The 13865-nt window shown below is 42.8% G+C and overlaps 1 protein-coding gene across 1 annotated transcript in view; it reads left to right on the top strand.

The window, feature by feature from the left end:
- Positions 1-5840, top strand: part of LOC138950915 (sulfide:quinone oxidoreductase, mitochondrial-like) — a 32376-nt gene extending 26536 nt beyond the window's left edge. The window contains exon 10 of the mRNA XM_070322620.1: positions 3037-5840. Coding sequence (XP_070178721.1) covers positions 3037-3097 — 61 coding nt within the window. The 3' untranslated portion in view covers positions 3098-5840. The remainder of the gene's footprint in view (positions 1-3036) is intronic.
- The last annotated feature ends 8025 nt before the right edge of the window (positions 5841-13865 follow it).

The raw sequence follows: 13865 nt of genomic DNA, 5'->3' as shown, positions 1-13865 counted from the left end.
CCATATGTAGACTCTCAGATGCCTGGACTCAAAAGCTAAAGGAGCTGGAGGAAAGAGACACAGTGAGATCCTAGCAGGAGCTAGGAATACCACACAAGGCTATCTCCCTCGCTCCCAGTCTACGGTGACACAAGGTTATTGGGTGAGTATAAGTTGTGTCACTCTAAGAGCTTGAGGTAGAGACACAGTGAGATCCTAGCAGGAGCCAGGAATACCACACCAGCCTTTTCTCCCTCGCTCGAAGAGCCTGAGGTAGAGACACAGTGAGATCCTAGCTGGAGCCAGGAATACCACACCAGCCTATCTCACTCACTCCCAGTCTACGGCTACGCGTCGTTTTTGGGCGAGAAACGTGGCAACTCGGGTGCTGACTAAGACCTTTGTCAAGTCAGAACTATGCATCAGACCAAGAGAGTACACCTCCTGCCTCAGGCAGGGGCCTGAAAACAACTCTGCATAGTCACCCTAGAGCTCAGCTCCACAAACAGCTGAAGTGCCCCAGAGCTCACAAAGCTATGCTGGTCAGACAATGCAACACTTGCCGCCCGCAGCCACGCCTACTGATAATCCAGATATGGACTTGGGTGATCTAGGCAGAAGTACTACTGAGATCACAACATAAGACATCTTTGTGAGTTCAACTACCAGGGGGCAGAACTTTGCATCAGCCCAAGATAGTGCACCTTCGGCCATAGGCCGGAGAACATCACTGCATAGTCATCTAAGAACTTGTGAGCTCTACAGAAATCTGGAGTGTCCCAGAACCCACAAAACCTATGCTGGGCAGACAACCCAGCAGATGCCACCTACAACCATGTTTACAGAAAACCTAGATCAAGGACCTGGCTGATCAAGCCAGTAAACGGTCCTGCTGAAATCACAAATGGGACCTCTCAGTGAGTTGCATGCCAGGCATGGCACCCTCTTGAGTAAGACAAGAGCGGTCATTCAGCCAATAAGGGCTCAGAGATGCCCATGGTCACTGGGGACCCCCTCACGCTATAAGTGTGGAATTTCAAAGTAAGAAGCAGGTTTTCCCCTTGGGTAAAGGCAATACAGCTGGCTGTCTTTCACTGGCTATTCTAGGACAAATGGTACCTATAACCATTAAGGGTAGGCTTATAGCCCCCACATGCGTTGAGACAGGCACAGGAAAGGTGCAGACAGTGACCGTACTGCTGAGCGCACTTGCGCTTACTTCCTGTCACGCAGGAGGAACAGCTAAGTCAGCCTGAATTTACACTGGTATCTGTGCCTACCATCCTCATTAGAGAGGTAAATTCAGAGAGGATATATATATTCATTCATGCGACTGGCACAATTGTTTGCCATGGAAAGTGGTGCCTCAGACCAGAATTCTACAGGATCTCTGGAAACTCTGTCAATCTCCCTTAAATGGAGGATCAGTCGCAGAGACGCACCTTGGTGATAAGTTCAAGGTATTAGAGGAATTGTTATCTCTGACCATTCCTCATCTTTTAGGTCGTTCACCTGATCCGCCTGCAGAACTTTACGTTGCTGGGGAGTTGGGTCGCTCAAGGCGCATAATGGCAAGTCATAACCATAACCCAACATTGATAAAGACAAGTGATCAGAGGAATAGTAACGACCATCGAGTAGAAACCAGCTCTACATTGACAGGTGGGACTTTCTTTCGATTGTCCCTTTCTGGAGCAAGTTGACACAGTGGCAACAATGCAACTTGCCACTCGCCCGACTCAGGATTTCTTGCTTCTCAGTCCGATGATCTATCTTTTTCTTCCCCCGATTTTACAGGGGGGATTCCGGACAAATGGGCTGAGTCGGGTGAGGTGACACTAGATTACCGATCGAAAGTCAACCCTCCAGCCTGTTATCTATTCTCCTATTAGTTAAATTGAGGTGATGTATTCGAAAGAAATATGTATTTTTTACAAGTAAAATGACTATTTCTAAGAATACTCACCTCAATTTAACCAGAGACCCTCCCACCAACCCCGCTATTGACTTAATAGCTTCGAATTGAAACTGGGGATTATGGGCATTGGCACATGCGCAGAGAGGTACTACCGACAAAGGGAGACTACTCCCCTAAATGGTATACCGACGGAAATCTAGAGTTAGCGACCTTGTTTACAGTCTAGTACTGGTAACATAGGACGCTTCTCAGTCTAGCACTCGTAAGTAAGGTAACTCCTATTAGTTAAATTGAGGTGAGTATTCTTAGAAATAGTCATTTTACTTGTAAAAAATACATATTTTCCTACAGAGAATCCACCCGGGTGTATTCTCTTTATACAGGAAATCCATCTACAGAAAATGCACCCAATTTTGGTCGACATAGATACCTTCAGCCTTAATAGCTGTTGCATCGTACTAGCCCAGACTGTAATGTTAAAAATATCTGGTCACGTAATACAGTAGAATCCGCTTAATAAGGCCATGTTTGATAAAGCCACCCGCTTTTTGAGGCCAATTTCTGACTGCACAGATTTTTCCTTATGTTTTATGCTTATGCTTTTATTAAATCCACCCGCTTAATATAGCCACTTTTGTCCTGCACCAATGTGACCTTATTAAGCGGAGTCTACTGTATTAGCTTTTGCTTGAGTTTGTGTTTCTACTATTCATTCCCATTAATAACTACTATATCGTGATTTAGTTGAATAAATTCTTCACAAAGCCAAGTGAGTTTAAAAGCTATATGCGTGAATGTCAATTGACGTGGGCTGTCGGCAAGACACAGAAACGTCTTTTAGGACTTAACCAAGGGAGGTAGAATTCTTATGATAAGATCCTAGAAACAAAGGGACATAAGTGCATATTAACAACAACAAGAGTAATTAAGTGGGAGTTATGCCGGGTATCTACTGAAATGGAATGGTCAAGTGAGTTTTAAAAGCTATAGGCGTGAATGTCGATTGGCGTCAACTGTCGGTAAAACACAGAAAGGTAATTTAAGACATAACCAAGTGAGGCAGACCTCTAATGGCAAGATCTAGTATATACAGACAGCATAAACCTGTGTCGTAAGAATAATAAATTATCTTGTTTCAGGGGCCTGTGGCAAGGGCCGGCAATTTTCCGCAAATTGATGCATCTTGGAATGGGACGATAAGAGACAGCACTGACGAACATGCGCTCTTCAGTTATTATGATGGTTTGATAACTTAGTCAAGAAGTCGGGATTGTTTGACTTTTATTGTGCTTTGATGAGAGTAGCTTGCTCATTGACATTGGCCATGGTGGAGAAAGGAGACATTTTGTGTTTGTATGTTCCTCAGTTTGTTAACAAAAGAGAAACCTTTCCTAACCTAGGTGGTGGGTTCAAGTGCTAGTCTTTCGGATGAGACGAAAAACCGAGGTCCCTTCGTGTACACTACATTGGGGTGTGCACGTTAAAGATCCCACGATTGACAAAAGGGTCTTTCCTGGCAAAATTGTATAGGCATAGATAAAAATGTCCACCAAATACCCGTGTGACTTGGAATAATAGGCCGTGAAAGGTGAATGCTCGCCCTAGGTTTGAGGTTTGCTGGCCGATGTGAATGCGTGATATCTCACACGGCATAAATTGTAAAGCGCATTGAGCATATATATGATTATGCGCTATAGCAAATGTCCATTGTTATTATTATTATTATTAAACAGTTGCCAGACAAAGTAGAAGTAATGGGGTAACATTTGTTCACTATATATGTATTGATATTGTTGTCTGCAGCAAACAGCTGAATCATTAGTCCCCTTTCCTCTCTTTTTTTAAAATAGTTTTTGCTGAGAAAAATGTACTAATGACAATCAAATATCCAGTTTCGTTGTATTCAAAAATGAGGACATTGGATGTGCGAGTTGGAATTTTTCTTGCTATTGGTCTTCATTCAAATAATTTGAAAGGAAGAATATTTGTTGTGACTGGATGTTTCTGATATCATGTGATTTTGTCATAGAGATATCTTTTTGATCTTTCAAGTACTATGATGTACACAGTGTTCTCAGTTTTATAAAAAGTGTGTTGTGAAAAGTTGTGATATTATGTGAACTTTTTTGAAAAATGTTTTCTTCAAGTTTGAATAGATTGGAGGGGCCTCGCATAACAAGTACCATTGTATGCTCAGTGCACTCAGTTTTGTTTGTGAGAAGTGATCAGTACGGTTCTGTAAGATCTCTAAGTTTGGTTGGCGAAAACACCAAAAGCATATTAATGCAGCACAATAGAACACAATGAAACTCTTGTGTGTTTGGTTGTTTTATATATCATCGGGTTTATCACACAATCTCTCAGCTGTGATGTTTTTATTTGTCTGTGGGCAGTAATTCTCATCTTATCCCTGTTAGATATATATATATATTTTTTCAAAGAGTATATATTTTTTAAATCACAGATCTTTTATTTCTATTCTGTTACATTTAATTCCACTGTCAAATATAGATATCATTCCATGTGATGTTCTGTACATTTTATGTTTTTTTCTCGGATCTCATACTTTTTTTTTATTTAGTGCCCGCCTCTGTGTGCCTATACCCTTCAAATGGGAGAATATGAGGCAGCCATTGGTTATGCGAGTCTATGAATGTACTACAGATGGATGATTTCTGTAATTTTGAATTTTCTTTGCTGATCTCTCTTTCTATATTCTCTCTCTCTCTCTCTCTCTCTCTCTCTCTCTCTCTCTCTCTCTCTCTCTCTCTCTCTCTCTCTCTCTCTCTCTCTCTCTCGAGGTATTACACACCGGTACGACCGAACTAAGGTATCAATAAATTACTGTTGTGCAGCGGGTTGAAAGAATACCCTATACCTCGGAGATATACCTTCACTCGGTCTCAACGACGTCACGTGACATGTTATAAGGTGGAAGAGAATGCTGTCGCTTATTTTCCACCCTCAGTTCGGTAAGACTGAAACGATGCTCAGTCACGGAAAGAACTATCCAAACTTGCAAGCACAGCCACGGTTGTCCTGTAAGTTCCCGATCCATGTTAAACCCTCATCCTCAAAAGGAAAATAAGCGACAGCATTCTCTTCCACCATATAACATGTCACGTGACGTCGTTGAGACCGAGTGAAGGTATATCTCCGAGGTATAGGGTATTCTTTCAACCCGCTGCACAACAGTAATTTAACGTTACCTTAGTTCGGTCGTACCGGTGTGCAATGGGTGCTCTCTCTCTCTCTCTCTCTCTCTCTCTCTCTCTCTCTCTCTCTCTCTCTCTCTCTCTCTCTCTCTCTCTCTCTCTCACAACCCTCGTAAAATTTGATTTGATCTCTCTCTCAAGTTTAATGTTATGTGCCAGAGACTTAACAAATAAAATTTCCGACTTCCGACTTCTCTCTCTCTGAGACTCTCTCATCCTTTTACAATTAAATGGGTCATTTTGTTTTCAATTACTGTCTTGAAAATAAAACTGAGTTAATTTTCTAGTGGTTGTGACTGTATCAAGTTTGAAATATCTCTGGTGGGATCGCTTTACAGTGGAACCCCCTTTTGAGATCCCCCAATTTAAAATCCCTCCTTTTTAAGACCTTCAGAATTTTGCTGCATGACCTCTTTAAATTGACCCCCATTTTAAGACTCCTTTCTTTGTAAGATCTGATTAAGGGGCCCGGGTAGCTCGGGTGGTAGAGCACTGGACTTGTGATCGAAAGGTCGCTGGTTCGAATCCGGGCCGGGACGGACACGGGTCAACTTTATGTGCAGACCCAGAGACGGTATCCATCTCCCACCCCCGTGTCACCACAATGGCACGTTAAAGATCTTGGTCATTCTACCATAAGTGCAGATGGCTGATACCACCTAAACACGCATACATCAAAAGCCGTGAGGGCGTAAAAACTCGAATCGTGTAAACCAATTCATGTCCAATACAGTAGAACCCCTCACAACGACCCCCCTCTCTAAGGACTACCCCGCCACAACGACCCTTTTTTTTTTAACCGATGTGTTTCCTTATATAGTTGTCACCAGTGTAGCGACCACCCCGCTCTAACGTCTAAGGACCGACCTAACAGCTTGTGTAACGACTTTGTCAGACAAAGCCAAGACTCAGTCAGCGTAACGCATCACTGACAAACCGGTTATAACCAGTTATAACCGTCTTGCGTAAGCAAAGGCACTAATTAACCGCTGAGAGGTGTGATGGTTGGGTGGGCTGAGTAAACATCACAAACCAATCATCGAGAAAACAAACTCACGTGACCAACACACACCGTTCAATTCAGTCAGAATAGACAGTCTTTGGACAGAAGAGCAGTGGAGATCGACATGGCGTCTACAAAGAAAAGAAAATATTTAACTCTCGAGAATCGAGTGAATGTTGTGAACAGACACAAAAAGGGAGAAACTGCCATCGCGATTGCAAAAAGTCTTGATGTTGGAAAATCGCAAATTCAAAGAATTATCCAACTCCAAGAAAACATTCTGAAAAAGGTGGGGAAGTGGTGACAAGGCAGTGAACGCACTCACCATGCACTGACATCATACAAAAGCAGCCACACAAACACAGCACAGAGGCAGAGGCAGGTGTGCAGATGCTTTGTGAGAATAAGCGTTGAAAACCAGTTTGAATAAAAAACCCAGCAGATAGAGCCGCATGTCATAATCATTCTTCTTGTCTGGCTTTATTGACTACATGCCGATCTTGTGGCAGTGACTTTTCACTCTTCAGTCGGACTGTACACAAACCGCTCTCACTCTCCCTCACTGACTACCCTAAGCGCTGACAACTGATGTTTGGAAGAGTACACCTCTCTATTTCTCTCCAATGCTCTTCCTGCTGACTTCAGTGACACCGGACACCCCACTGAGTTTAGCCAGCTACCCCCCCCCCCCCCTCTCTCTCTCTCCCCCCAGCCATGTACTGTTTGGTGCTGTGGCCAGAGAGGTGTCACCGGCTAATTGAGGCCAGCTGCACTGTTCACTCAGAGCAAAACTAGTTGACTGTGTCTAACTTTTGACAAAGCAACACAACTGAAGGGTTCACAGATTAGGTAACCGACTCACTGGTCAAGGCTGCAGGGAAACAAGAGTATCTTTTCAATGAAAGAGGTTACACACAGATACGCGATGCTGAGAACGGTGGCCGATTTTTCACTCTCTTTCTCGGAGGGCCTTCATCATTGCAGGGACTGCTGTAAAGAAATGCTTGCTCAGAAACTAACTCTTTTTGCATTGAAACATGCACCAGAACTGGTGGACACCATCGACAATGTCAAACATGAAATCGAAGCAGTTTGCTTGAGGAAACGGTCGTCAGCAACTCAAACTTCTCTGTTTTCTTTTTTTAAGAAAATCTGAGGTGACTTTCTTTGTGGCCCCGCCCCCTCCCTCTGTAAGGACCCCCCTCCATAAGGACCGATTTTTGTCAACATTTTCAAGGTCGCTAGAGAGGGGTTCTACTGTATAGGCAATTAAGACCTGATGGACAGTAAGCCCCTTAACATTTACTTTTTTAAGACCTTCAGAATTTTGCTGCATGACCTCTTTAAATGTACCCCCATTTTATTAAGACTCCTATCTTTTTAAGACCTGATTTTCAAAGAGGTTTAACGGTCTTAAAGAAGGGTTCTACTGTATATCTAATTTTTTTTGATTTTTCCACAGTGATCAAGCTGTAGCTATAAGCGTAGATTTGTGTAAAATGTGTGCTGTGTTTGGTTTGGGTTTTGAATCATATCATGGGTGTTAGCTACAGTGGCGTATGCAAATCCTGATTGGTGTTTTTGTGTTGATACAAAATGTATTCTGCAAATTAAAATGTACGAGAGATGTCTATTTTTTCATGTGAGAAGTTGTTTATGTTCTCCAGCCATTTTTCATGATAGTAATTAAGTGTCCCTGTAATATAAGTTTTTTGATGAGGTCTCAATTTTCCTTTTACACTTGGTTGTGGCTTGCTGTTAACATTGTGTTCAGTTTACATAAATATAGAAAAGAACTATACATGAATGAATACATGTTAATTATGCTAATATATGAATAATCTTTTGATGATTACACTCAGAGTTGCCGAAATAAATTGGTGAATAAATAACCTTTCTGGACTGGTCCAATCTAGCCCAATTTACCAAACGTAAACAGTGGAACCCCCCACCCCGCGGGTTAGGGGGAAGAATTTACCCGATGCTCCCCAGCATGTCGTAAGAGGCGACTAACGGATTCTGTTTCTCCTTTTACCCTTGTTAAGTGTTTCTTGTATAGAATATAGTCAATGTTTGTAAAGATTTTAGTCAAGCAGTATGTAAGAAATGTTAAGTCCTTTGTACTGGAAACTTGCATTCTCCCAGTAAGGTCATATATTGTACTACGTTGCAAGCCCCTGGAGCAATTTTTTGATCAGTGCTTTTGTGAACAAGAAACAATTAACAGGTGGCTCTACCCCATTCCCCCCCCCCGCCTTTCCCCGTCGCGATATAACCTTGAACGGTTGAAAACGACGTTAAACACCAAATAAAGAAAGAAAGAAACAGTGGAACCCCCTTTTAAGACCCCCCCACTTTAAGACTCCCTCCTTTTCAAGACCTTGCCTTTTCACACTTTCTGTTCATAGCCTTTGTTAATTTACCTCTGACTTAAGACTCCCTCCTTTTTAAGACCCGATTTTCTCAGATTTTTGTACGTCTTAAAAGGGGGTTCCAGTGTATGAAATAAAATGTATTTCAGCCTTGAATGTACACTAAGGTAGATGTCTGCCAAGCACCTTAATGTAGTCAGACTCTGTGCCAGATCTGTGCTACTTTCTTCTTTGCTTTTACACCAGTTGCACAGATACAGCCCAAATGCTGTGCCATTTTTCAGAAAAGTTGTGCAGTGTTAAAGTTTTTGTGTGCGATTGTTTGTTAGTTGTTTTCCACTATTTTCTTTTTTCTTTGAGTTCCTGTTTTGCCTATGCATGTATTTTTTCTGAATAAGATGCTGACTCATTATCAGATTTATTGCACAAGAATTTTTTTTTTTACTGTAGTTTTACGTGCAATTTTTTTTACTGTAGTTTTACGTTACAACAAATTTACATGCGGCAGAACTATGAAAAGTAGCACAATTAGAAACTTCCTGTGGAGAGTTGATTGTGCTATTTACACAATATATGCTCGCCACGGTCAATTGAATAAGATTATATTCAAAATGTTTTTTCAGGTCAAGTTGTTGTTTTTATTACTAAAATACTTTAAAAAAACAAACAAAGGTAAGTTGTTGGAAGGTTTGTTATTAACAAAACAATACGTTACGGTCACAAATACATCGACTTTCTTGTGTTTTGATTCTGAATTTTGGAACGTGCCAACTATACAGATGTGTAAACGGTTATGAGTAAAGAGTATTTTAGTAAGTCCAAAAACAAAGAGATTTGGCAGTCTTTACTCATAACCGTTTATACATCTGTATAGTACATGTAATATATATATTCAGCAATTTGCTGTCCATGATGCAATTTGCATAATGATCAAGGCTCTCTTATTGTTATCACCCCCAAAGCACAGACAAATAATTATGCTGACAATGATTTTTCCATAACTAATATTTCACACACTGCATACCTGCCAATACATTTTCTTTATTTACTGTGCACATACACACACACAGCAGGCCTGGGAATGAGTAAAAGTGGTTTGGGAGTACTGACGGGAACATTTTGTGTTTTAAGCATGTTTTAGCATTTTTAAGGGCACAAGGAGGCTGAGGCTTTTCTTACACAATTAGAAAAGGAATTCATCTTATTTACTCGGAAAGGTGTAACATTCCCAGGCCTGGACAAACCTGCCCTGGCAACTACCTCTTAATAATGACAACCTGCCCATTGTGATCGCCCGAGAGGATCCCAGGTTTTTTTCTCAATACAATTCACCTTTCCACAGTGACCACCTGTCTATAGCGGTCCCCTGAATGGTCATTGTCAACAGGTTCGACTGTACATTCATGTCATTCACACAAACACATCCCGACAGTTGCTTTTATCCATGTACCCACATTAGTCTTGTTCACATTTGCGTGCTGACACACACACACCCACACACTGTGACACACACACTGTGACACACACAGTCACACACACTAAAAACAGCTCTTCACAATCAGTTCTCAATGTTCATTATTTTTATTACAAAGAAAATATGTGTAGGCATCACAGAGGTCCAAGTTGATCTTCACACGCTCGCACATCCCAACACTCACACCACGTTAAAACTGAACAGTCCAATTGACACCTGTCATTAGCAAACAAAAATCATACATAAAACTAGTTATAAAACAAAACTCATGAATAGAACTAGTTATAAAATAAAAGTCATTAATACTAAGCTATAAAACAAAAATCATGAATAAAACTAGTTATAAAATAAAAGTCATTAATACAAAGCTATAAAACAAAAATCATGGATAAAACTAGTTATAAAATAAAATATCATAAATAACACCAAGTTATAAAACAAATGCATACATAAAACTAGTTATAAAATAAAATATAAATAACACCAAGTTATAAAACAAACGCATACATAAAACTAGTTATAAAATAAAAAATCATAAATAACACTAAGTTATAAAACAAATCATACACAAAACTGAATAGAAACAAAAGCAGACAGACAGACAGACAGATACATAAATGCAAAGTGTGAACCAGGTACCTGTTTTTACAGAGACGGATCACTCAAGTTAGGGCAGCTAGTCAAAACGCAGTATAACAAAACAGCGGGGTTGAAAGTTCAGAGGGGGTCGTCCCAAGACCGATCCCGGACCCTGAAAAATTGGAACACTTCAGGGATTTTTGACACAATTTGGAGCAAGTTTACATGCAATCAAATGCAAAACAAAACAAAATCCACAAACAAAAATCAACACATCTTAAAAAGGTATTTTCCGTTGGCCTTTTCCCTCTCAAAATCTGGAAAACATTTTCAAAATCCTGACACTTATCTGGAAACTACTTTCAAATTCTGGATGGGAACTCTCATTCCTGAAGAAGTTATAACTGAGCTATAGATGGAGAAAGAAAACACACAGGAATGCACGCACACATACACGCTCACATTCACACACATGCACATTCAGTCACACGACACATTCACATACACACACGTGCACACAAGCAAATTCACTCACACATGCATGCTCACAAGCAAATTCACTCACACACACATGGGCGCGCACACACACACACAAACACAAACACGCATGCACAATCACTCGCACACACAAAAATGCTCATGAATATGCACTGTTCAAACTCTGAACCTGCTGCCTGTGAAAAATGTACAAAAACCAAAAACTTACAGACCCTTAACTCTAGTTTACACTCTGGCGTAAAGACCCCATACTGCCACAGCGTGTTAAAGGACAAGCAGAAATAATTGCTTGATAATCCTAGCGTCAGTCTTGATCACATGTGCCGCCGGTACCATCAAGACACCAGTGGGACCATGGGTCTGTGTGGGGGAAAGACGGTGAGGCGCCTACACTCCTCGTGAAAACAGTTCAGCTCACCGCATCAAATCAGACTAGGCAGACACACACGCATGACTCCGCAGACATGGGAACGGGCATAAATGAAATAGTCTGAAAGTTATCTATGTCTTACAACATAATGTAGAAATTATGGGCATGAACCATACAATTGCTCTGAAATTATATCCCTGTGGCTCACAGAAAAAGTCTGATTTCAGCCAAAAGTCTGAAGATTCTCATGTGTGCATGGGGTAAGACCACCCCTCTGCTTAGTCACATACCAAAACTCAGCACCCTGACTGCTTGCTGCACCCTGACTGCTTGCTTTTGTGAGTTAAATCTTTTGATGAATTAATTCCTTAAAAGCCATCGATTGCATTCACAAAATTAATTCATAACAAAAAATCCCATTCCGCACAAGGAGAACCAGACTTTATTTTTGGTATGTGACCAAGTGGAGGGATGGTATGTGACCAAGTGGAGGGATGGTATGTGACCAAGTGGAGGGATGGTATGTGACCAAGTGGAGGGATGGTATGTGACCAAGTGGAGGGATGGTATGTGACCAAGTGGAGGGATGGTATGTGACCAAGTGGAGGGATGGTATGTGACCAAGTGGAGGGATGGTATGTGACCAAGTGGAGGGATGGTATGTGACCAAGTGGAGGGATGGTATGTGACCAAGTGGAGGGATGGTATGTGACCAAGTGGAGGGATGGTATGTGACCAAGCGGAGGGATGGTATGTGACCAAGCGGAGGGATGGTATGTGACCAAGTGGAGGGATGGTATGTGACCAAGTGGAGGGATGGTATGTGACCAAGTGGAGGGATGGTATGTGACCAAGTGGAGGGATGGTATGTGACCAAGTGGAGGGATGGTATGTGACCAAGTGGAGGGATGGTATGTGACCAAGTGGAGGGATGGTATGTGACCAAGTGGAGGGATGGTATGTGACCAAGTGGAGGGATGGTATGTGACCAAGTGGAGGGATGGTATGTGACCAAGTGGAGGGATGGTATGTGACCAAGGGGAGGGATGGTATGTGACCAAGCGGAGGGATGGTATGTGACCAAGCGGAGGGATGGTATGTGACCAAGCGGAGGGATGGTATGTGACCAAGCGGAGGGATGGTATGTGACCAAGTGGAGGGATGGTATGTGACCAAGCGGAGGGATGGTATGTGACCAAGTGGAGGGATGGTATGTGACCAAGTGGAGGGATGGTATGTGACCAAGTGGAGGGATGGTATGTGACCAAGTGGAGGGATGGTATGTGACCAAGTGGAGGGATGGTATGTGACCAAGTGGAGGGATGGTATGTGACCAAGTGGAGGGATGGTATGTGACCAAGTGGAGGGATGGTATGTGACCAAGTGGAGGGATGGTATGTGACCAAGTGGAGGGATGGTATGTGACCAAGTGGAGGGATGGTATGTGACCAAGTGGAGGGATGGTATGTGACCAAGTGGAGGGATGGTATGTGACCAAGTGGAGGGATGGTATGTGACCAAGTGGAGGGATGGTATGTGACCAAGTGGAGGGATGGTATGTGACCAAGCGGAGGGATGGTATGTGACCAAGCGGAGGGATGGTATGTGACCAAGCGGAGGGATGGTATGTGACCAAGCGGAGGGATGGTATGTGACCAAGTGGAGGGATGGTATGTGACCAAGTGGAGGGATGGTATGTGACCAAGTGGAGGGATGGTATGTGACCAAGTGGAGGGATGGTATGTGACCAAGTGGAGGGATGGTATGTGACCAAGCGGAGGGATGGTATGTGACCAAGCGGAGGGATGGTATGTGACCAAGTGGAGGGATGGTATGTGACCAAGTGGAGGGATGGTATGTGACCAAGTGGAGGGATGGTATGTGACCAAGTGGAGGGATGGTATGTGACCAAGTGGAGGGATGGTATGTGACCAAGTGGAGGGATGGTATGTGACCAAGTGGAGGGATGGTATGTGACCAAGTGGAGGGATGGTATGTGACCAAGTGGAGGGATGGTATGTGACCAAGTGGAGGGATGGTATGTGACCAAGTGGAGGGATGGTATGTGACCAAGTGGAGGGATGGTATGTGACCAAGTGGAGGGATGGTATGTGACCAAGTGGAGGGATGGTATGTGACCAAGCGGAGGGATGGTATGTGACCAAGCGGAGGGATGGTATGTGACCAAGTGGAGGGATGGTATGTGACCAAGTGGAGGGATGGTATGTGACCAAGTGGAGGGATGGTATGTGACCAAGTGGAGGGATGGTATGTGACCAAGTGGAGGGATGGTATGTGACCAAGTGGAGGGATGGTATGTGACCAAGTGGAGGGATGGTATGTGACCAAGTGGAGGGATGGTATGTGACCAAGTGGAGGGATGGTATGTGACCAAGTGGAGGGATGGTATGTGACCAAGCGGAGGGATGGTATGTGACCAAGTGGAGGGATGGTATG

Source organism: Littorina saxatilis, linkage group LG16, assembly GCF_037325665.1.
Source record: "Littorina saxatilis isolate snail1 linkage group LG16, US_GU_Lsax_2.0, whole genome shotgun sequence".
Classification (NCBI taxonomy): Eukaryota; Metazoa; Mollusca; class Gastropoda; order Littorinimorpha; family Littorinidae; genus Littorina; species Littorina saxatilis.
Note: the sequence above shows the minus strand (reverse complement) of the source record. Positions and strands in the feature narration are given on the sequence as shown.